Source organism: Amblyraja radiata, chromosome 30, assembly GCF_010909765.2.
Source record: "Amblyraja radiata isolate CabotCenter1 chromosome 30, sAmbRad1.1.pri, whole genome shotgun sequence".
Taxonomy (NCBI): Eukaryota; Metazoa; Chordata; class Chondrichthyes; order Rajiformes; family Rajidae; genus Amblyraja; species Amblyraja radiata.
The window spans coordinates 17,621,847-17,649,657 of record NC_045985.1 but is presented as its reverse complement, the minus strand read 5'-3'; the positions used below and the strand labels follow the sequence as shown (position 1 = coordinate 17,649,657).

General features: G+C 44.9%; 1 protein-coding gene across 1 annotated transcript in view; it reads right to left on the bottom strand.

Moving 5' to 3' along the window:
• The window catches only part of LOC116989981, a 53,473-nt gene that overhangs the window by 10,808 nt on the left and 14,854 nt on the right, over window positions 1–27,811 (bottom strand). Inside the window, exons 6-15 of the mRNA XM_033047534.1 lie at window positions 25,681–25,941; window positions 24,257–24,625; window positions 20,218–20,478; window positions 19,729–19,845; window positions 18,124–18,228; window positions 11,681–11,803; window positions 11,507–11,590; window positions 7,163–7,271; window positions 4,377–4,427; window positions 310–392 (exon numbers count right to left, since the gene is read on the bottom strand). Coding sequence (XP_032903425.1) covers window positions 310–392; window positions 4,377–4,427; window positions 7,163–7,271; window positions 11,507–11,590; window positions 11,681–11,803; window positions 18,124–18,228; window positions 19,729–19,845; window positions 20,218–20,478; window positions 24,257–24,625; window positions 25,681–25,941 — 1,563 coding nt within the window. The remainder of the gene's footprint in view (window positions 1–309; window positions 393–4,376; window positions 4,428–7,162; window positions 7,272–11,506; window positions 11,591–11,680; window positions 11,804–18,123; window positions 18,229–19,728; window positions 19,846–20,217; window positions 20,479–24,256; window positions 24,626–25,680; window positions 25,942–27,811) is intronic.

Genomic DNA, 27,811 nt, shown 5'->3' with positions numbered 1-27,811 from the left:
TACCCGATCTAATCCTCTCATGATTTTATACACCTGTATAAGATCTTCCCTCATATCAACCCATATCAGAGGGCATTTGAAAAAATCCCTCAGAAGTATAAATTCATTGAGTAGAAGGTATATCTGAATCCCACCACAACCAGAGAGTAGTCCTGAACCATTATCTACCTCATTGGTGACCCTTGGACCACCCTTAATCAGACTTTGCTGGCTTTACCTTGCACTATATGTTATTCCCTTATCACGTCTTTCGATTCACCTACTCTGGGCTCATGTGACTTCATGATTTGTGTGAAGACATTCCAGTACCTGGGATCAGAGCATCTGATCGGCAGTCGTACAGCATTCCCAACTGGAAAGGCCGGCCCAGACTGGCCAGTTGCAAGCACGCACTCATCATTAAACCGGACGTGGACAGTCAACAAAATCCAGTGATCTGAAATAGAACGAGAAATAAAATATGAAGATGAATCCACTCGACGTACGGCTTTTTAAGGTTTAGTTTAGAGATACAGTGCAGAAACAGGCCCTTCGGCCCACCGAGTCCGTGCCGGCCACGTTTCCCGCACACTAAGGGCCTGTCCCACTGTACGAGGTAATTCAAGAGCTCGCCCGAGTTTAAAAAAAATCAAACTCGTAGTAATAGAAGAATAGAATAGAATGCGTTTCTACGTAAGTAAGTACGTAGAATGTACGTGGCGGTACGTCGGAGCTCGGGACGTCTCTTAGCGGCTGGTAACACTAACGGCAGGTACTCGGGGAACGCAGTAAGCTCGTGAAGATTTTTCAACTTGTTGAAAAATGTTGACGAGAGACCCGAGTTCCCACGAGCGGCTATTACCGTAATTCTCCGAGTTCGAATCAGGGGAAACTCGGGAGAACTCTTGAATTACCTCGTACAGTGGGTTTTAGTGTGCGGGGATAATGAGAAACACTATCCTACACGCGCCAGGGTCAATTTACATTTATATCAAGACAATTCACCTATAAACCTGTAAATCTTAGGAGTGTGGGAGGAAACGGAAGATCTCGGAGAAAACCCACGCAGGTCACGGGAAGAACGTAAAACTCCGTACAGACAGCGCCCGTGGTCGGTATCGAATCCCGTGTTCATGTTGAGGGTTGTTAACTATTGCACTGAGAATCACAGTATGTTTTTCGTGTGGATGAAGGCCATTCTGCCCATTGAGTCCCTTCTAGCTCTGGGTAAGAACAATCCATCTGGTCCCACATTCCCACCTTGAAAATTCCTTCCTTGCAGGAAGGAAATTTCAGCCAGACATCAGTCACGGAATGTTGCTGACTGGCCCGCTCTACACTGCAGGAGTATGTGCTGGGGGATGTACTGTAGCTTGGTGCAGCCAACGCCAAGGCTCCATGGGGGAGGACCATTGTCTAGGGTCCTTCTGCTGCTGGACATTTGGGGGCAGAGTCCGGTGTAGATACCCCTCAAACAAGTGAAGGGAAACAAGGTGAAGATCATGACTGATAGGTGTAGTATTAGGCCATTTGGCCCGTCAAGTCGTCTCCGCCATTCTATCTCTCCCTAGTAACCCCATTCTCCTGCCTTCTCCCTTTAACCTTTGATACCCGTACTAATCAAGAATCTATCTCTACCTTAAATATATCCACTGACGTTGCCTCCAGAGCCTTTGGTGGCAAAGAATTCCACAGATTCACCACCCTCTGACGAAAGAAATTCCTCCTCATCTCCTTCCTAAAAGAACGTCCTTTAATTGCGTGACCGAGATATCAACATTATAAATCAATATCTCCCCCCACACATCCGGAGATCTGTTACTAAAAACAAAAAGGTGCATCTGAAGTGACAAACGCAGAGACTGATGCAGGGCTGTGTTCTAACTGGAGCGGGTTTTTTTGCATTTCGAAAACAAGTGAAATCTATTGAAACAAAGTACTGAAGAAGAGTCTCGACACGAAACACCACCCATTCCTTCTCTCCAGAGATGGTATCTGACCCACTGAATTACTCCAGCTTTTTATGTCTAAACCAGCATCTGCGGATCCTTCCTACGCATTCTCCAGAGATGCCGTCCGTCCCACTGAGTTACTCCAGCACCCTGTGTTTGTCTTTTGGTGTAAACCAGCATCTGCAGTTCTTGCCTACGCATAACATGTACCCTCATCGCTCAAAGCCCTGCTGCTATAAAATGCAACATGCTTTCAATACTTGCTGTACACCCTGTGGAGTTACTGTACACTGAGGCAAAGGTCCATTGTTAGTGCTGTGGTCAGGATGAACCACTGCCTTTAGCACTAAAACAAAACACACACACAGATGGATGCACACACCCACTGTACAGATACCCTGATACATGAGCAGAACACAAAGTGCTGGAGGAACGGGGAGTATCTGGAAATGGACAGACGACATTTCGGGTCATAGAGTAATAGAATTTTACAACGTGGAAACAGGCCCAACTTGCCCTCACCGGCTAACATGTCCCATCTACACTAGTTCCACCTGCCCGCGTTTGGTCAGTATCCCTCCAAACCTGTCCTATCCATGTACCCGTCTAAATGTTGCTTAAACACTGGATAGTCCTTGCCTCAACTACCTCCTCCGGCAGCTTGTTCCATACACCCACCACCCTTTGTGTGAAAATGTCACCCCTCAGGTTCCCATTAAATCACCCCCCCCCCCCCCACCTTAAACCTATAATGTCTATAAAGACTTTGTGATAGGAGCAAATTAGGCAATTCGGACCATCCAGTCTACTTCGCCACTCAATGACGGCTGATCTATCTCTCCCCCCTAACCCCATTCTCCTGCCTTTTCCCCATAACCCCTGACACCCGTGCTCGGCATTTAACACAATCATCCCCTCCAAGCTGGTTACCAAACTCGCAGAACTGGGTCTCTGCGCATCCCTCTGCAATTGGATCCTCGACTTCCTCATTCACAGACCACAGTCTGTTCGTATTGGTGGAAATGTGTCAGCCTCGATAACAATCAGCACGGGAGCACCTCAAGGCTGCATGCTCAGCCCCCTGCTGTACTCACTCTATACTCATGACTGCGGGACTCATGACTGTGGGACGTATCACTGATGGGGATGAGTCAGAGTATAGAAGAGAGATCGGACAACTGTCCATATGGTGCCAGCGCAATAATCTGGCCCTCAACAATCCACAGCCCCATTTATACCAATGGTTGAAAGGGTCAAGAGCTTCAAATTCCTGGGCGTGCACATCTCTGAAGATCTTTCCTGGTCCGAGAACACTAATGCAATTATCAAGAAAGCTCATCAGCGCCTCTACTTCCTGAGAAGATTACGGAGAGTTGGTTTGTCAAGGAAGACTCTCTCTAACTTCTACAGGTGCACAGTAGAGAGCATGCTGACTGGTTGCATCATGGCTTGGTTCGGCAATTTGAGCGCCCTGGAGAGGAAAAGACTACAAAAAGTAGTAAACACTGCCCAGTCCATCATCGGCTCTGACCTTCCTTCCATCGAGGGGATTTATCGTAGTCGCTGCCTCAAAAAGGCTGGCAGTATCATCAAAGACCCACACCATCCTGGGCACACACTCAGCTCCCTGCTACCTTCAGGTAGAAGGTACAGGAGCCTGAAGACTGCAACAACCAGGTTCAGGAATAGCTACTTCCCCACAGCCATCAGGCTATTAAACCTGGCTCGGACAAAACTCTGTTATTATTAACCCATTTTCTGTTATTTGCACTTCATCAGTATTTATCATGTGTGTATATATTTATATTATGGTATATGGACACACTTATCTGTTTTGTAGTAAATGCCTACTATGTTATGTGTGCTTAAGCAAAGCAAGAATTTCATTGTCATATACAGGGACACATGACAATAAACTCACTTGAACTTGAACCCATATAAACCTGTAAACGTGTAGGAAGGAACTGCCGATGTTGGTTTAAACTGAAGATCGACACAAAACGCTGGAGTAAATCAGCGGGACAGGCAGCATCTGTGGATGGAAGGAATGGGACGTGACCCTTCTTCAGACTGAGAGCCAGGGGAGAGGGAACACAGAGCTATGGAAGTTAAGGTGTTACAACGAGACAAAGGGGATGCAGATCATGGAACATGTGGAATAGATCGTTGTTAGCTAGTGTCACCAAGGCAGAGATAAAATGTAAACAGGGACTGACAGACTGGTCGGAGAACTGTGAAGGAGGGAGGGGTGGTGAGCAAGAGATTCTTGAAGTTATCTAAGTTCCTCCAGCGTTTTATACATAAAAAGCTGGAGTAACTCAGCGGGACAGGCAACATCTCTAGAGAGAAGAAATGGGTGACGTTTCCGGTCGAGACCCCTTTGCTGAATATTCCCGCATGTTTTGTTTCTTGTCCATTCCTGGGACAAGAACCTGCATCACTCACCGATCGAGGAAGCGGCCGTCTGCCTCTGTATGGTCTTGCTTGGAGCTCCCGCTGGCACAATCAGTAGCAATGTTACAACATTTTGAGATTTTAAAAATCAAGTCTGCAATTTATCCCATCAGATAAAGCATAAAAATAAGTTTAATTTGACACCTAATTCACTTTCATATCTCAAGTATTTAAAAAGTTATGGCCATTTTCATACTGGGAAATGAGCTTCTTGTTCCCTATTGATTTTCTATGGACATAACAAAAAAGCTGTGATCGTGAACAGTCAAAAGCCCATAACTTTCTTAAAAATTAAGAGAACTGAATGAAATTTTCAGTTATCATAAATTGAAGCATTCTGAAACAAATATAAAATAATCTTACTTGGATGACCTGAAATTAAAGCATATAATTAGTTAGTTACCTAATTGTAGCTAATTTCAGACTTCAATTACTAGATCTAAACATCTATCCATTTCTTAATAAATGATTAACATTTTTAAATAGCCTAAATGTCCAAATAATATTCACAAATAATTCACAATAAAACATGATTTTTAAATCTCATTTACATTAATTTATAGACCAAATGGAAGGAATTTAGTGTTTAATTGCTGTAAATTAAAGTCCATTTAAATCAGCTTTCCAGTGGGTTCCTGTGAACGCGCTGGTTTAGAACGTTCACATTGCGCTAGATTTGTGCCTCAAATGCCCAGAAAAATACTGCGGGATATAATGGGCCCAAAATGAGCTACTCGCAATATTAAACTTTGTATAAAGGGATCTTTAGAAGCCCTTTTTAATGTAAAAATATACAGCCTACCTTCTACTATTTGCTTTATGAGACCCTGCGGTTGCTGGTGTTCGCGGGTTTAGAGGTTGATTTTTAAACTACTATAACTATTATACGAGGCTTTTAAAACTAATAATAGCTTTTGCGACGGGGTCTTCCAGCAATTTTTCGTTAATAATTAACTAGGCTGAACATCTTCGATTTGAACAGCCTAGAGAAAATCGCGTTTTAAACCCGCCCCCCTCTAAACGGCGCCAAAATCGCGCACACCCGCAGCGACAGATTTTCTACGACGCTTCAGGTAGGCTTTGCAACATACCTACAATCAGTGCTGAGTGCAGACAGAGAACCTCACTGGGCCGACACACCCCGGCGCTAGGAGCTGAGATGTACCGAGACTCCTTTCAGCAAACACAAGTATCGACTCCCACGCCAGAGGCGATATCCGCAGAGAAATTCTCCACTCCCGAGATTGAAATGATTTCCGCGCAAAGTACGTGGCCACAAACGCGGTGCACACCAGATGCAGCAAGCTGGCTTGTAAATATAGGTTTCTTCAACTTTAAGTAACCTTGATTGGCCTCTCTCCACCCCTCCACCCCCTTCCCCAGTTCACTGACTAATGCCACTATCCTGAGCAAAGATCCGATATCGGAACAAGACAGGCCACTCCTACTAAATGCAATGGGCTGGCGTGTAGTACGCTACGGAGCGGAACGTGGGCATTGTTTTCGTCCATTTCAGTAACCGGAACTTACCCGACCCGACTCGAAGTGTAATCAACGTTGCGGGGGGAATAGTTTATGTGTGCGATATAGGGTTAGATTCATAATTCTTGTTAAATAATAACATTTGACTGGTAATTTTCTTTTTAAATTATTTTTAATTAATTTCTTTTTAATGGCTCTAAACTATGTTTGAGTTGATTTTGTAGTAACCGGAACCTACCCGACCCGACTCGCAGTGTAATCAACGTTGCGGGGGTAATTCTGTTCATTCTTGTTAAAGAATAATATGTTTATAAATTTTGACTGGTAATTTTCTTTTTTTTAATGTTTTTTAAATAATTTCTTTTTAAATGGCTCATATGCTGTGTTTGAGTTGATTTTGTAATTCTGTAATTCATTCATCTAATCGCACTGTTCACAACTGCAGTATTTGGGAAAATACTAGCAATATGAAGATTCCAGTTGCTCTAGCCCTGGAATGTTACTTAATGTTTTTGTGTCTATGGTCGTTTCTCAACAATAAAATGGGCCTGGTCTTCCCAATAGCCAGGAGTGGAATGAGATCTGTCTGTAATGGTGGGGTTATCTAAATTAAGTATTTCCCAAAATTAAATTTGTTTAAGCAAGATTTACAAATGATGTATATCTTAAGGATGGTTTGATTCTGCGAGCATACAACTGATTAGATTGTGCTGGAAAGAACACACATTATGAATGTGATATAGATGTATATAATAATAAAACACACACATTTTCCATTTCTTCCGATTTTTATATCAAATGAAGAACTTTATTTCAGACTAGACAAGGGACAACATAAAATAAAAAAATATTGTAAACCTCCCCACAACTTCACTTTGGTGTCTTGGCCGTGCTGATCCGGGCCAGACTCTGCACACTGTGGAAGGAACATCTTTTCGCTTTTATTGTGATTTATTTCTCTTTTAACACTGAATATCTGATAACGACACATTAGCAGCATATGGCACCAATATTGCACCAACCCACTCAATTTAAAATAATTCATAATAGAAATCCATTAACATGGTTAACACTTTATTTCTGATATGCATAGTAAGATTTACATAATTCACATTATTCTGTGCCCGAGATATACAGGGTTGCAGTGTTCAGCATATCAGCTAACCAGTGAAAGTGATGTACAATTCAACGTATGCAACACAATGATAGCCCCATCCCTGCTTACACCAAAGAGCAAAGTCCAACGTAGAGACAATAATAAATAAATCACCATTTGCATTGTTTTGCGCAGCTACCAAATCACAATTTCACACAATGTGCATAAGATGGCAGTTATTTGACAAATACTCCGCAGTTCGGTGGAGGAGATCATGTCGGCGAGTATTCTGGACACACTGTCGATATCTGAAATTACAGAAAATATCATGCAGTCAATATGTTCTTATTCTGCATTAAATAAAAGAGACGTAGAAAGAAAACGTCTCAGAAGTGATAAATCTGGCTGTAAATTCTTCTTCAGATGCGTTTATATGTATTGTATGTAAAAACCAATTTGAGAACCATGGGCGATTTAAAACATTTACAGCCAGAATTATCACTTCTGAAACTTTTTAGATGCCAAAGGAATCAAGAAAAAACACAAATAATGCCTTAGTTGATGAAATGCAGTGAGCAAACGGCCAATGTTCGCTAAGCACTCTGGCTGTTGTTGTCCCTTCAGCTCTCGCTTCTATCTACTGTAATTTCTCCTTACTATAAAGAAAACCCCATAATACATAGTGGAATACGAATTTGGAAACAAATAAAAAAAGATTTAAAATTGAATAATATACCACTCTGCCTTCCCATTGTAAATAATCCTTTATGCAAATCATCCTTTATGGACAAAGGTTTCACACAATGGAAACATTATGGAATCAAAAATATAGGACATCTTTATGGAAAAGGTACTTTTCTTTCATTTCAAGAGTTACAACAGAATTATGGACTGCACTCAAATAATTTCTTCAGATATCTACAAATTAGAGATTATGTTAAATCTAATATACAAGTCTACAGGAATAGGGAATCAGAAATTCTTGATGAATGTTTGAATAAGCATCCTAATACTGAAAAACTAATAGCTTATATTTATAACACCCTACTAAACAACGAGGTACCACCGACCGAACCATATAGATACAAATGGGAAAATGAAATAGGTCACCCTATCACGAAAGATATGTGGGACGAAAGTTTACAACAAATACATCAATGTTCATTAAATGCCAGACATACTTTAATACAATTCAAGGTCTTACATAGACTACACTACTCTAAAATAAAACTAAATAGAATCTTCCCACAAATCTCTCCTATTTGTGATAAATGTCTACATCTAGAGGCTAATTTAACACATACGTTTGCAAACTGTATAAAACTTAAATATTTCTGGACTGATATTTTTGAAATAACTTCAGAAGTTATATAAAACTGGACCCAGACACAAAATTAATAATACTTGGAATATCAGAACAAAGCTTAACACTCACAACAAACCAAAGAAATTTCCTCAACTACAGTATAATAACCGGAAAAAAATTAATATTAAAATTTTGGAAAGGCCCTTCAAACCCCACGATTAAAATGTGGATTACGGAAATGTCGGAGACCCTATACTTAGAAAGAATTAGACTTGTCTTAATGGACAAACAAGATCTTTTCCATAAAATTTGGGCTCCATTCATTAACTATCTGAAGGGATAGATTGGCACAGCACGAGGACCCAGCTGAAACTTGAACTCAGGACCAGATGAAAAGTTATACTTTATAACCTACGAACCTACCTCCATTGATGTATTACAGGTAACCCATTCCACCTCCCTTGTTTTTCTGTTGTGTTTTTTTTGTGTTTTTTTTCTTTTTTCTTTGTAACTTTCTACCCTCTCTTTCTCCCTCTTTCTATAAAAAATAAAAACACTAGAAGCAGAAGTAATTGATAATGGAAAATTTTAATAATGTATGACTGATGTATATGAAAAGTTTTTTTTACTATAATATGTAACTACATTTTATAATATGTCTACTAATAAAAAAAAAAAAAAAAAATAAAAAAAATTAAATAAAAAAAAAGGAGGGAGAGATAGATCAGCTATTTAGTTCAGTTTAGTTTATTATCACGTGTACCGAGGTACAGTGAAAAGCTTTTGTTGCGTGCTATCCAGTCAGCGGAAAGACAATACATGATTACAATCGAGCAGTCCACAGTGTACAGATACATGATAAAGGGAATAACGTTTAGTGCAAGGTAAAGCCAGCAAAGTCTGATCAAGGATAGTCCGAGGGTCACCAATGAGGTAGATAGTAGTTCAGGACTGCTCTCTGGTTGTGGTAGGATGGTTCAGCTGCCTGATAACAGCTGGGAAGAAACTGTCCCTGAATCTGGGAGGGTGCATTTTCACACTTCTGTACCTCGTGCCCAATGGGAGAGGGGAGAAGAGGGAGTGGCTGGGGTGAGACTGGTTCCTCGATTATGCTGCTGGCCTTGCCGAGGCAGCGTGAGGTACTGGTTATAAGGCACTGGTCAGACCGCAGGAGGAGTATTGTGAGCAGTTTTGGGCCCCATATCGGTTACTTTCATGAACGGAAGACCGGTACTCGATTACAACCCGTATCTTCATGGCCATCGTCACAGAGTCATAGAGTGATACAGTGTGGAAACAGGCCCAACTTGCCCACACCGGCCAACATGTCCCAGCTACACAAGTCCCACCTGCCTGCGCTTGGTCCACACCCCTCCAAACCTGTCCTATCCAAGTACCCGTCTAATTGTTTCTTCAACGTTGGGATAATCCCAGCCTCAACTACCTCCTCTGGCAGCTTGTTCCATACATCCACTATCCTTTGTGTGAAAAAGTTACCCCTCAGATTCCTATTAAATCTTGTCCCCTTCATCTTAAACCTATGTCCTCTGGTCCTCAATTCACGACTCAGGGCAAGAGACACTGTGCATCTACCCGATCTATTCCTCTCCTGATTTGGTACACCTCTGTAAGATCACCCCTCATCCTTCAGTGCTCCAGGGAATGGTTCCCACCCTGCTCAACCTCTCCCTGTAGCTCAGACACGCTAGACCTGGCAACATCCTTGTAAATCTTCTCTGTACCCATTCCAGCTTGACAACATCTTTCCTATAATACGGTGCCCAGAACTGAACACAATACTCTATATGCAGTCTTATACAACAGCAACATGACCTCCCAACTTCTATACTCAATACTCTGACTGATGAAGGCCAATGTGCCAAACGCCTTTTTGCCCACCTTATCTACCTGCGCCTCCACCTTCAAGAAACCACGCACCTGCACTTCTAGATCACGCTGCTCTACGACACTACCCAGAGCCCTACCATTCACTGTGTAGGTCCCGCCCTTGTTAGTCTTCCCAAACTACAACACCCCACAGTTAGGCAGTTGTACAGGGCCCTAGTGAGACCACACCTGGCGTATTGTGTGCAGTTTTGGTCCCCTAATTTAAGGAAGGATATTCTTGCTATTGAGGGAGTGCAGCGTAGGTTTACATGGTTAATTCCCGGGATGGCGGGACTGTCATATGCTGAGAGAATGGAGCGGCTGGGCTTGAACACTCTGGAGTTTAGAAGGATGAGAGTGGATCTTATTGAAGCATATAAGATTCTTAAGGGTTTGGACACGCAAGAGGCAGGAAACATGTTCCCGATATTGGGGGGGAATCTAGAACCAGGGGTCACAGTTTAAGAATAAGGGGTAAACCATTTAGAACAGAGACGAGGAAACACTTTTTCTCACAGAGAGTTGTGGAATTCTACACCTCAGAGGGCGGTGGAGGCCGGTTCTCTGGATACTTTCAAGAGAGAGCTAGATAGGGCTCTTAAAGATAGCGGAGTCAGGGGATATGGGGAGAAGGCAGGAACGGGGTACTGATTGGGGATGATCAGCCATGATCACATTGAAGGGTGTGATTGCTGGCTCGAAGGGCCGAATGCCCTACTCCTGCACCTGTTGTCTATTGTCTTCTCGGTCGCCCAGACAAACTCCTCCCAGCTTGCGATATTGGCTATGGCGAATCCTTGCACCGCACAGCCACACAGGGACTATTATTGTTTGATAGTTTTGTATACAACATATATATTGAGACACACACAGTGGCACAGCAACTCTGCAGCTTGTGGCGCCATCTTGTGGTGAGGAACTTTAGTTTAGTTTAGTTTAGAGATACAGCGTGAAAACAGGACCTTCGGCCCACCTGGTCCGCACCGACCAGTGATCCCCGCACATTAACACTATCCTACACACACACACTAGGGACAATTTACACTTGTACACAGCCAATTAACCTCCAAACCTGCACGTCTTTGGAGTGTGGGAGGAAACCGAGTTCTTGGAGAAAACCCACGCGGGTCACGGAGAGAACGTACAAACTCCGTACAGACAGCACCCGTAGTCGGGATCGAACCTGGGTCTCTGGTGCTGGTACACATACACAAAGCCAATCTGGTGCAGACTCGGAGGGTCGAAGGGCCTGTTTCCGCGCTGTATCTCTGAACTAAACTAAAAAAAACTAAAATATGCTCGAAACTCAGAGGATAATGCTGTTAGGAATTGCAAAGAAAGTTAACTCACTCATCTGTCCAAATGTTTCCTTCAACTCAATGATTGACATTGGGATCACAATGGTTTGACTAAATTCAAGTAAAATCTTGAAACCTGAGAGATAGAAATGGAGGCATGATTTGGAGAATATTGTTTCATTATTCACCGCAAACATTTGATGTACTAAAATGAGCCGTTCCTCACCTGTCAACTCGACAAAGTTTAAAACACTGGGATGTTGCAACTTCGGAATGGTCATCAGTGCGATTATGGTCAAGAACAGGGCAGACACAATGTACAAAGACCCTGTTATTACAGTGAATGTACCTGGAGCAAAGAGACAAAAGCTGTGAAAAGTACAGGTGGCTCAGCAGTAGAGCTGCTGCCTTACAGCGCTCGCAACGCCAGAGACCCGGGTTCGATCCCGACCACGGGTGCTTATCTGTACGGAGTTTGTACCTTCTCACCGCGACCCTCGTGGGTTTTCTCCGAGATCTCCGGTTTCCTTCCACACTCCAAAGACGTACGTAGAAACATAGAAAATAGGTGCGGGAGTAGGCCATTCGGCCCTTCGCGCAAGCACCGCTATTAAATATGATCATGGCTGATCATCCAAAATCAGTACCCCGTTCCTGCTTTTTCCCCATATCCCTTGATTTCTTTATGGGTTGGGAGGTTTATTGGGGTGTGGGAATCTGTGGAATTCTTTGCCACAGACGGCTTTGGAGGCAAAGTCAGTGGATCTATTTAAGGCAGAGATTGATAGATTCTTGATTAGTACGGGTGTCAGGGGTTATGGGGAGAAGGCAGGAGGATGGGGTTAGGAGGGAGAGATAGATCAACCATGATAGAGTTGACTTGATGGGCCGAATGGCCTAATTCTGTTCCTATCACTTATGATCTTATGAACTGGCTTGGTGTAAATGTAAAATTGCCCCTAGTTTGGGTAGGATAGTGTCAGTGTGCAGGGATCGCTAGTTGGTGGGGACTTGGTGGGCCGAACGGCCTGTTTCCGTGCTGTATCTCTAAACTAAATTAAACTCAGCGGGTCAGGCAACATCTGAGGAGGGAATGGATAGACAAGGGAATATTGAACCTGAACTGATTATTTAATCTGAATATTTTTCCCCTCAGTCTGAAGAAGGATCCCAACCCTATCCATGTTTAGATCAGTTTACAGATACAGCACGGAAACAGGCCCTTCGGCCCACTGAGTCCACACTGACCATCGATCAACCGTTCACACACTAGTTCTACATTATCCCACTTTCTCATCCACTCCCCACACACAAGGAGGCAATTTATAGAGGGTCGTTTAATCTACAAACCCGCACGTCTTTGAGATGTGGGAGGAAACCGTAGAAAACCCACGTGGTCACAGGGAGAACATGCAAACTCCACACAGACAGCACCCGAGGTCAGGATTGAAGCCGGGTCTCTGACTCTGCAAGACACCAATCCTTTTTCTCCATAGACGCTGCCTACTGCAAGAATTGCACAAGTATATTTCCGACAGGACACCCTGTCTCCACGTCTGCCTGCAGAGGGCAGCAGTGCTCTGCAAATATCCCACTGTTATAGAGTCAAGAGTCATGAGTGCTTTATTGTCATATGACCCAGACAGGACAATGAAATTCTTACTTGCAGCAGAACAACAGAGTGATACAGTATGGGAACAGCCCTTCAGCCCAACTTGCCCACACCAGCCAACATGTCCCAGCAACACTAGTCCCACTTACCTGCGCTTGGTCCATATCCCTCCAAACCTGTCCTATCCATGTATCTGTCTAACTGCTTCTTAAACATCGGGATAGTCCCAGCCTCAACTACCTCCTCTGGCACCTCGTTCCATACACCCACCACCCTTTGTGTGAAAAACTTACCCCTCAGATTCCCATTAAATCTTTCCCCCTTCACCTTAAACCGATGTCCTCTGGTCCTCGATTCCCCTACTCTGGGCAAGAGACTGTGTGCATCTATTCCTCTCATGATTTTAAACACCTCAATAAGATCACCCCCTCATCCTCCTGCGCTCCAAGGAATAGAGTCCCAGCCTACTCAACCTCTCCCTGTAGCTCACACCCTCTAGTCCTGGCAACATCCTCGTAAAGCTTCTCTGTAACCTTTCCAGCTTGACAACGCTTGTTGCAAATTATTCTGAATACTCCAAAATGTACTGCCTTTCTCCCATGAAATAGTTAAGGGCCTGTCCCACTTACGCGATTTTTTGGCAAATTGCCGGCACCCCTCATAGTCACAGCAAGTCACCGAAATTTTTCAACATGTTGAAAATCCAGCGGCAACAAGAAAAAGGTACGACTCTTTGGGCGACTAATCAATTGAAAATTTTCGGCGATCTGCTGCGACTATGACGGGTGCCGGCAAGTAGCGGAAAAAATTGCGTAAGTGGTACAGGCCTCATTAGTTTATTCCATTCTGTAAACATTATAATCCCATTTGAAACTATCACTCCTTTGTTCCATGAGGCAGTTTCTGAATGTATACATTCCACAGCTTACAGAGTGATACATCCTTTATAGAGCCACAAGTTGACAAGTTATAGGAGCAGAATGAGGCCATTTGGCCCACCACGCTAGAATTGCTATCACGCTTAGGCTTGTACACGCAAGAATTTAGAAGATTGAGGGGGGATCTTATAGAAACTTACAAAATTCTTAAGGGGTTGGACAGGCTAGATGCAGGAAGCTAATTCCCGATGTTGGGGAAGTCCAGAACAAGGGGTCACAGTTTAAGGGTAAGAGGGAAGTCTTTTAGGACCGAGATGAGAAAATCATTTTTTACACAGAGAGTGGTGAATCTGTGGAATTCTCTGCCACAGAAGGTAGTTGAGGCCAGTTCATTGGCTATATTTAAGAGGGAGTTAGATGTGTCCCTTGTGGCTAAAGGGATCAGAGGGTATGGAGAGAAGGCAGGTATGGGATACTGAGTTGGATGATCAGCCATGATCATATTGAATGGCGGTGCAGGCTTGAAGGGCCGAATCGCCTACTCCTGCACCTACTTTCTATGTTTCTATAAAGTCTAGTCCGCAATTCAATCATTGCTGATCTATCTCACCCTCTCAAGGGCAGTCACGGTGGCGCAGCGGTAGAGTTGTTGCCTTACATGGAATGCAGCACCAGAGACCCGGGTTCGATCCCGACTACGGGTGCTGTCTGTACGGAGTTTGTACGTTCTCCCCGTGACCTGCGTGGGTTTTCTCCGAGATCTTCGGTTTCCTCCCAGATTCTAAAGATGAGAATATGTAGAACTGGGGATGCTCTAGGATTCTGTTTTTGAAGATCAGAGGCTGATTGAAGATAAGTTTCACTTTTCTTGCTGTGACATCATCATTTTTGTAAAACATGTGATGTTCGATGCCATTGTGATTGGCTAAGATGTATTATGCTGAGTATGATTGTAATTGGGTGGAAAGATTGTCCCCACCTATATAACCATGTGATACTGTAGTGATTGGTCTAGAATTACTGCCCATTGTAAGTTACCTCCCACTGTATCAACTATATATACAGTGGCTTGCACAAGTATTCATACCCCTTGAACTTTTCCACATTTTGTCACGTTACAACCACAAACGTAAATATATTTTATTGGGATTTTATGTGATAGACCAACACAAAGTGGCGCATAATTGTGAAGTGGAAGGAAAATGATACATGGTTTTCAAATTTTTTTACAAATAAAAAACTGAAAAGTGTGGCGTGCAAAAGTATTCAGCCCCCTTTACTCTGATACCCCTAAATAAAATCCAGTGCAACCAATTGCCTTCAGAAGTCACCTAATTAGTAAATAGAGTCCACTTGTGTGTAATCTAATCTCAGTATAAATACAGCTGTTCTGTGAAGACCTCAGAGGTTTGTTAGAGAACATTAGTGAACAAACAGCATCATGAAGCCCAAGGAACACACCGGACAGGTCAGGGATAAAGTTGTGGAGAAGTTTAAACCAGGGTTAGGTTATAAAAAAATATCCCAAGCTTTGAACATCTCACGGAGCACTGTTCAATCCATCATCCGAAAATGGAAAGAGTATAGCACAACTGCAACCTACCAAGACATGGCCATCCACCTAAACTGACAGGCCGGGCATGGAGAGATTGATCAGAGAAGCAGCCAAGAGGCCCATGGTAACTCTGGAGGAGCTGCAGAGATCCACAGCTCAGGTGGGAGAATCTGTCCACAGGACAACTATTAGTCGTGCACTCCACAAATCGGGCCTTTATGGAAGAGTGGCAAGAAGAAAGCCATTGTTGAAAAAAAGCCATAAGAAGTCCCGTTTGCAGTTTGCCACAAGCCATGTGGGGGACACTGCAAACATGTGGAGGAAGGTGCGCTGGTCAGATGAGACCAAAATTGAAGTTTTTGGCCTAAATGCAAAACGCTATGTGTGGTGGAAAACTAGCACTGCACATCACCCTGAACACACCATCCCCACTGTGAAACATGGTGGTGGCAGCATCATGCTGTGGGGATGCTTTTCTTCAGCAGGGACAGGGAAGCTGGTCAGAGTTGATGGGAAGATGGATGGAGCCAAATACAGGGCAATCTTGGAAGAAAACCTGTTAGAGTCTGCAAAAGACTTGAGACTGGGGCGGAGGTTCACCTTCCAGCAGGACAACTACCCTAAACATACAGCCAGAACTACAATGGAATGGTTTAGATCAAAGCATATTCATGTGTTAGAATGGCCCAGTCAAAGTCCAGACCTAAATCCAATTGAGAATCTCTGGCAAGACTTGAAAATTGCTGTTCACAGACGCTCTCCATCCAATCTGACTGAGCTTGAGCTATTTTGCAAAGAAGAATGGGCAAAAATTTCAGTGTCTAGGTGTGCAAAGCTGGTAGAGACATACCCCAAAAGACACAGCTGTAATTGCAGCGAAAGGTGGTTCTACAAAGTATTGACTCAGGGGGGCTGAATACTTTTGCACGCCACACTTTTCAGTTTTTAATTTGTAAAAAAATTTGAAAACCATGTATCATTTTCCTTCCACTTCACAATTATGCACCACTTTGTGTTGGTCTATCACATAAAATCCCAATAAAATACATTTACGTTTGTGGTTGTAACGTAACAAAATGTGGAAAAGTTCAAGGGGTATGAAAACGTTTGCAAGCCACTGTATATATATATTTGCTCATTCCTTTGTTTCAGCACTTGTTTCTCTGTGATTGTAGTGGGAGAGCTTCCCAGAGCAGGGCAGAGGATCAAGGTCACCTGGGTGAAATAAAGGATATTTCAAGTATTCTAGTCGGTGTTTTCACTGAACGGACTAAGGGGGAAATACCGGAATTATCAAAGAGGTACAGGTTTGTAGGTTAATTGGCTTGGTAAATGTAATAATTGTCCCTTGTGGGTGTCGGATAGTTTTAATGTGCAGGGATCGCTGGTGTCAGGGGTTGTGGGGAGAAGGCAGGAGAATGGGGTTGAGAGGGAAAGATAAATCAGCCACGATTGAGTGGCAGAGTAGACCTGATGGGCCAAATGACCTCATTCTGCTCCTATAACTTGTGAACTTATGGCTTTATAAAAGGTTTACCACTCTCCAAATCAAACTCATTTAACTCATTTTAGGTCAGGGGCAAAATGCGACTTCATGTGGCCAGATCACACCGTGCATGCACAAATGCAGTCCAATCCTGCACCGGGGACAGCTGCAGCCCGCTCTGGCATCGGGGAAATCATCCCGCGGGCCGCAACAGACCACTTGGTGGGCCGGATGGTTTGACACCCCTGCTCTAAGTTGTGAAATGATGGAATGTATAAATTCAGATGTGGCCAGGACTCGAGGGTGTGAGCTAAAGGGAGAGGTTGCGTAGGCTGGGACTTGGGAGCGAATCAGGATGAGGGTGATCTTATAGAGGTGTATAAGTCAAGTCACATTTATTTATATAGCACATTTAAAAAACAACTCTCGTTGGCCAAAGTGCTTTACATTTGTTATAAGAATAGCACAACAAAACAGTCTACATACATATATACATGTAGCCCTCCATCAGTGGACGTCAGGAAAGGCTTGGGAGTATAGATAAGTCTTTAGTCTTGACTTAAAAGAGTCGATGGAGGAGGCAGTTCTGATGGGAAGGGGGATGCTGTTCCACAGTCTAGGGGCTGCAACCGCAAAGGCACGGTCGCCCCTGAGCTTATGCCTAGACCGTGGGATATTCAGCAACCCCAAGTCGGCCGATCTGAGGGGCCTGGAGATGGAGTGGTGGGTGAGAAGACTTTTTATGTAGGTGGGGGCAAGCCCATTGAGGGCTTTGTAGACATGGAGGAGGGTCTTGATGTTTATACGGAACCGCACAGGGAGCCAGTGGAGAGAGGCCAGGATCGGGGTGATGTGGTCCCTTTTTCGGGTGCCCGTCAGGAGTCTCGCTGCGGCGTTTTGGACCAGTTGCAGGCGGGACAGGGAAGATCGGCTGATGCCAGTATAAAATCATGAGAGGAATAGATCGGGTAGACGCACACAGAGTCTCTTGCCCAGAGTGCAGGTATCGAGGATCGAAGGGCCTGTTCTCTAAATTACACAAAACTAATTTGCAATGTTGCCGAAGGCAATTAGCCGACAAAAAGCTGCACGTCTGAGGCGATCAGTTTGTCGTAAATAAGAGTATTTGAGCGCCCACCTTTAATAACGATCCAGGAAACGAGGGCAATGTGGATGATGACAAGAGATGGTGTATTCCAACTGGAGAGCCATGTCAGGAGTTGAAATAATATCTTCCCAGATTCTACAGAGAAATGAACAAGAGAGTTAAAACGGTCTGAGATTCCACCTTACCCTGTGGATAACTGATGTACAAGAGATGGGGCAGTGGATCCACAGCAGCACAGGTTACAGGCGAGGTGCAGTTGACCAGATACAATGTATAGACACAATATGCTGGAGTAACTCAGCGGGACAGGCAGCATCTCTGGAGAGAAGGAATATATATATATATATATAAAATGTGTAGAATATCATGAGAGGAATAAATCTGAAAGATGCACAGAATATCCCGCCCAGTAATCGTGGAATCGAGGACCAGAGGACATAGGTTCAAGGTGAAGGGGAAAAGATTTAATAGGAATCTGAGGGGTAACCTTTTCACACAAAGGGTGGTGGGTGTATGGAACGAACTGCCAGAGGAGGTAGTTGAGGCTGGAACTAACTAACGTTTAAGAAACAGTTAGACAGGTACATGGATAGGACAGGATTTGGAGGGATATGGACCAAACGCAGGCAGGTGGGACTAGTGTAGCTGGGACATGTTGGCCGGTGCGGGCATGTAGGGCTGAAGGGCCTGTTTCCACACTGTATGACTGACTATGAATAGGTAATGTTTTGATGTGTAGGAAGGACCTGCAGACGCTACTTTACACCGAAGATAGACACAAAAAGCTGGAGTAACTCAACGGGACAGGCAGCATCTCTGGAGAGAAGGAATGGGTGATGTTTCGGATCGAGACCCTTCTTTAGTCTGAAAGTCGCGGCAAAGGGAAAGGAGAGGCAGAGACAATGACGTGGAGATGTACAGAACAAATGAATGAAAGATATGCAAAAAAGTTACAATGATAAAGGAAATAGGCCATTGGTAGCTGCTTGCTAGGTGATAACAAAAAGCTGGTGCTACTTGGGTGGGGGAGGGATGGAGAGAGAAGGAATGCAGGGGTTACTTGAAGTTAGAGAAATCAATATTCATACCCCTGGGATGTAAGCTGCCCAAGCATAATAACCCAGCAGAATGAAGATTGATTTCTCTAACTTCGTTCAATCATTGCTGATCTATCTTTCCCTCGCAACCCCATTCTCCTGCCTTCTCCCCATAACCATTGCCATCCATACCATTCACGAATCCTCCTTAACAATTTGCAATTTTGCACTAAATCAGTTTTAGTTTTTGGGGAAAAAAGGCCGTACCTTTAGAATGGAGATGAGGAGGGATTTCATTAGCCAGAGGGTGGCGAATCTGCAGAATTCATTGCCACAGACAGCTGTGGAGGCCAAGTCAGTGGATATTCTTCAGGCAGAGATTGGCAGATTCTTGATTAGTGCGGGTGTCAGGGATTATGGGGAGAAGGCAGGAGAATGGGGTTAGGAGGGAGAGATAGATCGGCCATGATTGAATGGCAGAGTTGACCTGATGGGCTGAATCGTCCAATTCTGCTCCTCGAATGTATGAACACGAGATGAAGTTTGAAGGGGAACCTGCGTGCTTACATTTTAAGTGTAATTTAAACATAACACCTACCTGTTATCGGCGCACACTTATAGGCACACAGAAATGTCGAGCCAATAAGAGGCAAACCAGAATATAACAGTCCCGATGCCCAAACCATCATGACCACAATCTGCTCTGCGGGAACACCTGGAATTTTAAAAAGTTTAGTTTAGTTTAGAGACACAGCGTGGAAACATGCCCCACGGCCCACTGAGTCCGCACCAACCAGCGATCCCCGCATACTAATACTACCCTACACACACTAGGGGCAACTTACAATTTTGACCAAACCAATTAGCTGACAAACCTGTGTAGGAAGGAACTGCAGATGTTGGTTGAAACCATAGATAGACACAAAAAGCCGGAGTAACTCAGCGGGTCCGGCAGCATCTCTAGAGAGAAGGAATGGCCGATGTTTCAGGGTCCAGACCGTCTGAAGAAGGGCCTCGATCCGAAACGTGGGCGGAAGGGGCCTGTTTCCGCGCTGGATCTCCAAACTGAAAACGATATCAAACTCACCGTAGATCGTCAGGGTGAGGTTTTTCTGGGCGGAGCTGACGGGGTTGCTCGCGATGCAGGTGTAAGTCCCACAGTCGATGCTGGAAGCCCTCGGGATGATGAGGTTCATGTTCCCGTTCATGAGTTGATGATGTCGGGATATGTCCCCTCCATCTTTCCGCCACTGGTACTCGTGAGGATTCCCAACCACAGCGCAGCTGAGCTGGACGGCAGAACCCAGAGAGCTGGAGTTACTCCACACCGACACCTCGCTCAGCCTGTCTGATGGGGGAAAAGATGGGCATTTATACAAAAACAGGGATGTAATGCTGAGGCTCTATAAGGCGCTGGTAAAGCCGCATTTGGAATATTGTCAGCAGTTTTGGGCAACATATCTGAGGAAGGATGAGGGTCCAGAGGAGGTTTACAAGAATGATCCCAGGAATGAGTGGGTTAACCAATGATGAGTGTTTGTCGGCACTGGGCCTGTACTCACTGGAGTTTAGAAGAATGAGGGGGGGACCTCATTGAAATGTACAGAATGGTGAAAGGCTTGGATGGAGAGGATGTGGAGAGGATGTTTCCACTAGTGGGAGAGTCTAGGACCAGAGGTCACAGCCTCAGAATTAAAGGACATTCTTTTAGGAAGGAGATGAGGAGGAATTTCTTTAGTCAGAGGGTGGTGAATCTGTGGAATTCTTTGCCACAGAAGGCTGTGAAGGCCAAGTCAGTGGATATTTTTAAGGCAGAGATGGATCGATTTTTGATTAGTATGGGTGTCGGGGGTTATGGGGAGAAGGCAGGAGAATGGGGTTAGGAGGGAGAGATAAGTCAGCCGCGATTGAATGGCGGAGTAGACTTGATGGGCCGAATGGCCAAATTCAACTCCTATTCCTTATGACATGACCTTATGATGAATGAGCTACTAGATTAGTAGGAGTGTGTATGAAGGAACTGCAGATGCTGGTTTAAATAGAAAGTGAGACCAATACTACCACATTGTGGTAAAGATTGTAAATGATCCCCAGTGTGTGTAGGATCGTGTTAATGTGCGGGAATCGTGGTCGGCACAGACTAGTTGGGCTGAAGGGCCTGTTTCCGCGCTGTATCTCTAAAGTAAATCAAGGCACTAGAACAGGGCCTACGGCTCACAATGTCCGTGCCGAGACAAACTGATCTAACATGTTGCACACAGGCAGCACGTACAAACACACGTGTAAAAATGTACACGCACACGCAGACTTACACCATATCATGTAGTTTAAAGATACAGCCTGGAAACAGGCCCTTCGGCCCACCGAGTCCACGCCGACCAGCGATCCCCACATACTAACACTATCCTACACACACTAGGGACAATTTACACTTATACCAAGCCAATTAACCTACAAACCTGTACGTCTTTGGAGCGTGGGGGAAACCGAAGATCTAAGAGAAAACCCACGAGAGTCACAGGGAGAACGGCCAAACTCCATACAGGCAGCGCCCGTAGTCGGGATCGAACCCGGGTCTCTGGCACTGCAAGCACTGTAAGGCAGCAACACTACCGCTGCACCGCCGTGCCACCCCCTGATGCGGGAGGATGATGGGCGATCTTACAGAGAGGCATTCCCTCTCTCTCCATCCTTTCCCCACCCAAGTCACACCAGCTTCTCGTTCTCACCCGCAAACTGCTAACAATGGCCTGTTTCCTTTATCATCATTACCTTTTTGCATATATTCATTCATTGTTCTTTATCTCTCTATATCATTGTCTATATCTCTCGTTTCCCTCTCCCCGATCCTCAGTCTGAAAAGCTTTTGGTATGCTAGCCTTTATAAATCAGAGCATTGAGTATAGAAGCTGGGATGTAATGTTAAAATTGTACAAGGCATTGGTGAGACCAAATCTGGAGTATGGTGTACAATTTTGGTCGCCAAATTATAGGAAATATGTCAACAAAATAGAGAGAGTACAGAGGAGATTTACTGGAATGTTGCCTGGGTTTCAACAACTAAGTTACAGAGAAAGGTTGAATAAGTTAGGTCTTTATTATCTGGAGCGCAGAAGGTTAAGGGGGGACTTGATAGAGGTCTTTAAAATGATGAGAGGGATAGACAGAGTTGACGTGGATAAGCTTTTCCCATTGAGAGTAGGGAAGATTCAAACAAGGGGACATGACTTCAGAATTAAGGGACAGAAGTTTAGGGGTAACATAAGGGGGAACTTCTTTACTCAGAGAGTGGTAGCGGTGTGGAATGAGCTTCCAGTGGAAGTGGTGGAGGCAGGTTCGTTGGTATCATTTAAAAATAAATTGGATAGGCATATGGATGAGAAGGGAATGGAGGGTTATGGTATGAGTGCAGGCAGGTGGGACTAAGGGAAAAAAGTTGTTCGGCACGGACTTGTAGGGCCGAGATGGCCTGTTTCCCTGCTGTAATTGTTATATGGTTATATGGTCTGAAGAAGTGTCCTGACCCAGCCTCATCTGGGAAACGTTACTGTTGGAATTTCCTGGCACAGAGATGCTTGGGGAATTTCCAAAGATTTTTTTTTATATAACCTCTTGTAAAAGTTTTTTACATTTCAATCGGTCTCATGAATTTGTCACAAACGGAGATCAGAACCAAAACCACTATGTACAACAAAGATCAGCACGGTGGCGCAGCGGTTAGAGCCACTGCCTCACATGAGTGTGTGTATTTGTGTGTGCGCGTGAGTGTGTGTATTTGTGTGTGTGTGTGTGTGTGTGTGTGTGTGTGTGTATGTGTGTGTGTGAGTGTGTGTATTTGTGTGTGTGTGTGTGTGTGTATGAGTGCGTGTGTGTGTGTATTTGTGTGTGTGTGAGAGTGTATGCGTGTGTGTGTGTGTATTTGTGTGTGTGTGTGTGTGTGTGAGTGTATGCGTGTGTGTGTGTGTGTGTGTGTGTGTATTTGTGTGTGAGTGTGTGTGTATATGTATATGTGTGTGTGTGTGTGTGTGCGAGCGTGTGTGTGTGTGTGTGTATTTGTATGTGTGCGAGCGTGTGTGTGTGTGTGTGTGTGTATATGTATGTGTGCGAGCGTGTGTGTGTGTGTGTGTGTGTGTATGTGTGTGTGTGTGTGTGTGTGTGTATATGTATGCGTGCGCGTGTGTGTGTGTGTATATGTATGCGTGCGCGTGTGTGTGTGTGTATATATGTGTGTGTGTGTGTGTGCGTGCGTGCGTGTGTGTGTGTGTGTATATATATGTGTGTGTGTGTGTGTGTGTGTGTGCGTGTGTGCGTGTGCGTGTGCGAGTGTGTGTGTGTGTGTGTGTGTGTGTGTGTGTGTTTAGCACTTTCTCCCTGTAACCGTGTGGGTGCTCCGGTTTCCTCCCACATTCCAAAGACGTGCAGGATGTCAGTTAATTGGCCCTCTGTAAATTGCCTCTAATGTGTTTAGTTTGGTTTAGTTTAAAGATACATCACTGAAACAGCCCCTTGGGCCCACCGAGTCCGCCAGCGTCGACCAGCGATCCCCGCACACTAACACTATCCTACACACACCAGGGCCGATTCACACTTTTTACCAAAGCCAATTAACTTACAAACCAGCCTGAATGTCTCTGTGGAAGCTGAAGGAAAAGCTTTGTGGGTTCATTGGCTTTTAGTATAAATGTAAACTGCCCGTAACATGTGTAGGATAGTGTTAGTGTATGGGGTCGGCACAGACTCGGTGGGCCGAAGGGCCTGTTTCCGCGCTGTATCTCTAAACTAAAACTAAAAGCAGGAGGAATCACAGACGGGGATATTTCGAGACCAAGGTCACAACATAAAGACTATCCCCAAACTAAACTCTGATTCTGGACTCTGCTCCCACTCTGCTCGATCTATTCCTCTCATGATTTTATACACCTCTATAAGATCACCCTCATCCTCCTGCACTCCATGGAATGGAGACCCAGCCTACTCAACCTCTCTCTGTAGCTCACACCCTGGCAACATCCTTGTAAACCTCCGCTGAACCCTTTCAAGCTTGACAACATCTTTCCGACAACACGGTGCCCAGAACTGAACACAATACTCGAAATGCAGCCAATAGAACAAAGGGGCCAACATACCCATGACTGTCAGCCTGACAGATTGGATGGCATCCTTCTGCAGATTGATGTAGAGTTGGTAGAGTCCAGCGTCTTGTTGGGTGAGATTATGGAATGCCATCGACCCGTTGTGTGGGAAGAAAGTGAGGCGTCCCGCGTAACTCCGGATCACAGCTGGTTCCCGGGATCCCGAGTGCAACTGCAGCACGGGCTTCATCGCGCTTCCCTTCCCGGCCGTCCCGCCGGCCTTCTTCCACTGGAACACCGCCACACCCCTGCGTCGATCGGCACCCACCCCGGGAAACATCACCGAGTCCCCGTCGGCCGAAGCAATCTCAGTATCAACTCCCCCTGTGAGAAACAACGAGGGGGAAACGACCAGAGGAGAAACTGCAGATCGAGTGGAATGGAATGGAATACCTTATTGTCCCATGTGACAAGTCTCAGTGAAATCTATGGACATAACCGAGGTTGCGAATAGTCACCACATAAAGGGCGCTGACAGAGTTGAAAATCCCCCACCACCCTCTCCCATGCTATATAACCATATAACAATTACAGCACGGAAACAGGTCAACTCGGCCCTTCTAGTCCATGCCGAACACTTATTCTCCCCTAGTCCCATCTACCTGCACTCAGACCATAACCCTCCATTCCTTTCCCGTCCATATACCTATCCAATTTATTTTTAAATGATAAAATCGAACCTGTCTCCACCACTTCCACTGGAAGCTCATTCCACACAGCTACCACTCCCTGAGTAAAGAAGTTCCCCCTCATGTTACCCCCAAACTTCTGTCCCTTAATTCTCAGGTCATGTCCTCTTGTTTGAATCTTCCCTACTCTCAATGGGAAAAGCTTATCCACGTCAACTCTGTCTATCCCTCTCATCATTTTAAAGACCTCTATCAAGTCCCCCCTTAACCTTCTGCGCTCCAAAGAATAAAGACCTAACTTGTTCAACCTTTCTCTGTAACTTAGTTGCTGAAAACCAGGCAACATTCTAGTAAATCTCCTCTGTACTCTCTCTATTTTGTTGACATCCTTCCTATAATTAGGCGACCAAAATTGTACACCATACTCCAGAATTGGCCTCACCAACGCCTTGTACAATTTTAACATTACATCCCAACTTCATTACATCCCAACTTAATGCTCTGATTTATAAAGGCCAGCACACCAAAAGCTTTCTTTACCACCCTATCTACATAAGATTCCACCTTCAGGGAACTGTGCACGATTATTCCTAGATCCCTCTGTTCAACTGCATTCCTCAACTCACTACCATTTACCATGTACGTCCTATTTTGATTTGTCCTGCCAAGATGTATGCTGGGTCCCCATTGCTCCCCCCCCCCCCCCTCCTCACTGAACCATCCGAAACGTGGGCGGAAGGGGCCTGTTTCCGCGCTGGATCTCCAAACTGAAAACGATATCAAACTCACCGTAGATCGTCAGGGTGAGGTTTTTCTGGGCGGAGCTGACGGGGTTGCTCGCGATGCAGGTGTAAGTCCCACAGTCGATGCTGGAAGCCCTCGGGATGATGAGGTTCATGTTCCCGTTCATGAGTTGATGATGTCGGGATATGTCCCCTCCATCTTTCCGCCACTGGTACTCGTGAGGATTCCCAACCACAGCGCAGCTGAGCTGGACGGCAGAACCCAGAGAGCTGGAGTTACTCCACACCGACACCTCGCTCAGCCTGTCTGATGGGGAAAAGATGGGCATTTATACAAAAACAGGGATGTAATGCTGAGGCTCTATAAGGCGCTGGTAAAGCCGCATTTGGAATATTGTCAGCAGTTTTGGGCAACATATCTGAGGAAGGATGAGGGTCCAGAGGAGGTTTACAAGAATGATCCCAGGAATGAGTGGGTTAACCAATGATGAGTGTTTGTCGGCACTGGGCCTGTACTCACTGGAGTTTAGAAGAATGAGGGGGGGACCTCATTGAAATGTACAGAATGGTGAAAGGCTTGGATGGAGAGGATGTGGAGAGGATGTTTCCACTAGTGGGAGAGTCTAGGACCAGAGGTCACAGCCTCAGAATTAAAGGACATTCTTTTAGGAAGGAGATGAGGAGGAATTTCTTTAGTCAGAGGGTGGTGAATCTGTGGAATTCTTTGCCACAGAAGGCTGTGAAGGCCAAGTCAGTGGATATTTTTAAGGCAGAGATGGATCGATTTTTGATTAGTATGGGTGTCGGGGGTTATGGGGAGAAGGCAGGAGAATGGGGTTAGGAGGGAGAGATAAGTCAGCCGCGATTGAATGGCGGAGTAGACTTGATGGGCCGAATGGCCAAATTCAACTCCTATTCCTTATGACATGACCTTATGATGAATGAGCTACTAGATTAGTAGGAGTGTGTATGAAGGAACTGCAGATGCTGGTTTAAATAGAAAGTGAGACCAATACTACCACATTGTGGTAAAGATTGTAAATGATCCCCAGTGTGTGTAGGATCGTGTTAATGTGCGGGAATCGTGGTCGGCACAGACTAGTTGGGCTGAAGGGCCTGTTTCCGCGCTGTATCTCTAAAGTAAATCAAGGCACTAGAGCAGGGCCTACGGCTCACAATGTCCGTGCCGAGACAAACTGATCTAACATGTTGCACACAGGCAGCACGTACAAACACACGTGTAAAAATGTACACGCACACGCAGACTTACACCATATCATGTAGTTTAAAGATACAGCCTGGAAACAGGCCCTTCGGCCCACCGAGTCCACGCCGACCAGCGATCCCCACATACTAACACTATCCTACACACACTAGGGACAATTTACACTTATACCAAGCCAATTAACCTACAAACCTGTACGTCTTTGGAGCGTGGGGGAAACCGAAGATCTAAGAGAAAACCCACGAGAGTCACAGGGAGAACGGCCAAACTCCATACAGGCAGCGCCCGTAGTCGGGATCGAACCCGGGTCTCTGGCACTGCAAGCACTGTAAGGCAGCAACACTACCGCTGCACCGCCGTGCCACCCCCTGATGCGGGAGGATGATGGGCGATCTTACAGAGAGGCATTCCCTCTCTCTCCATCCTTTCCCCACCCAAGTCACACCAGCTTCTCGTTCTCACCCGCAAACTGCTAACAATGGCCTGTTTCCTTTATCATCATTACCTTTTTGCATATATTCATTCATTGTTCTTTATCTCTCTATATCATTGTCTATATCTCTCGTTTCCCTCTCCCCGATCCTCAGTCTGAAAAGCTTTTGGTATGCTAGCCTTTATAAATCAGAGCATTGAGTATAGAAGCTGGGATGTAATGTTAAAATTGTACAAGGCATTGGTGAGACCAAATCTGGAGTAAGGTGTACAATTTTGGTCGCCCAATTATAGGAAGGATGTCAACAAAATAGAGAGAGTACAGAGGAGATTTACTAGAATGTTGCCTGGGTTTCAGCAACTAAGTTACAGAGAAAGGTTGAATAAGTTAGGTCTTTATTCTCTGGAGCGCAGAAGGTTAAGGGGGGACTTGATAGAGGTCTTTAAAATGATGAGAGGGATAGACAGAGTTGACGTGGATAAGCTTTTCCCATTGAGAGTAGGGAAGATTCAAACAAGA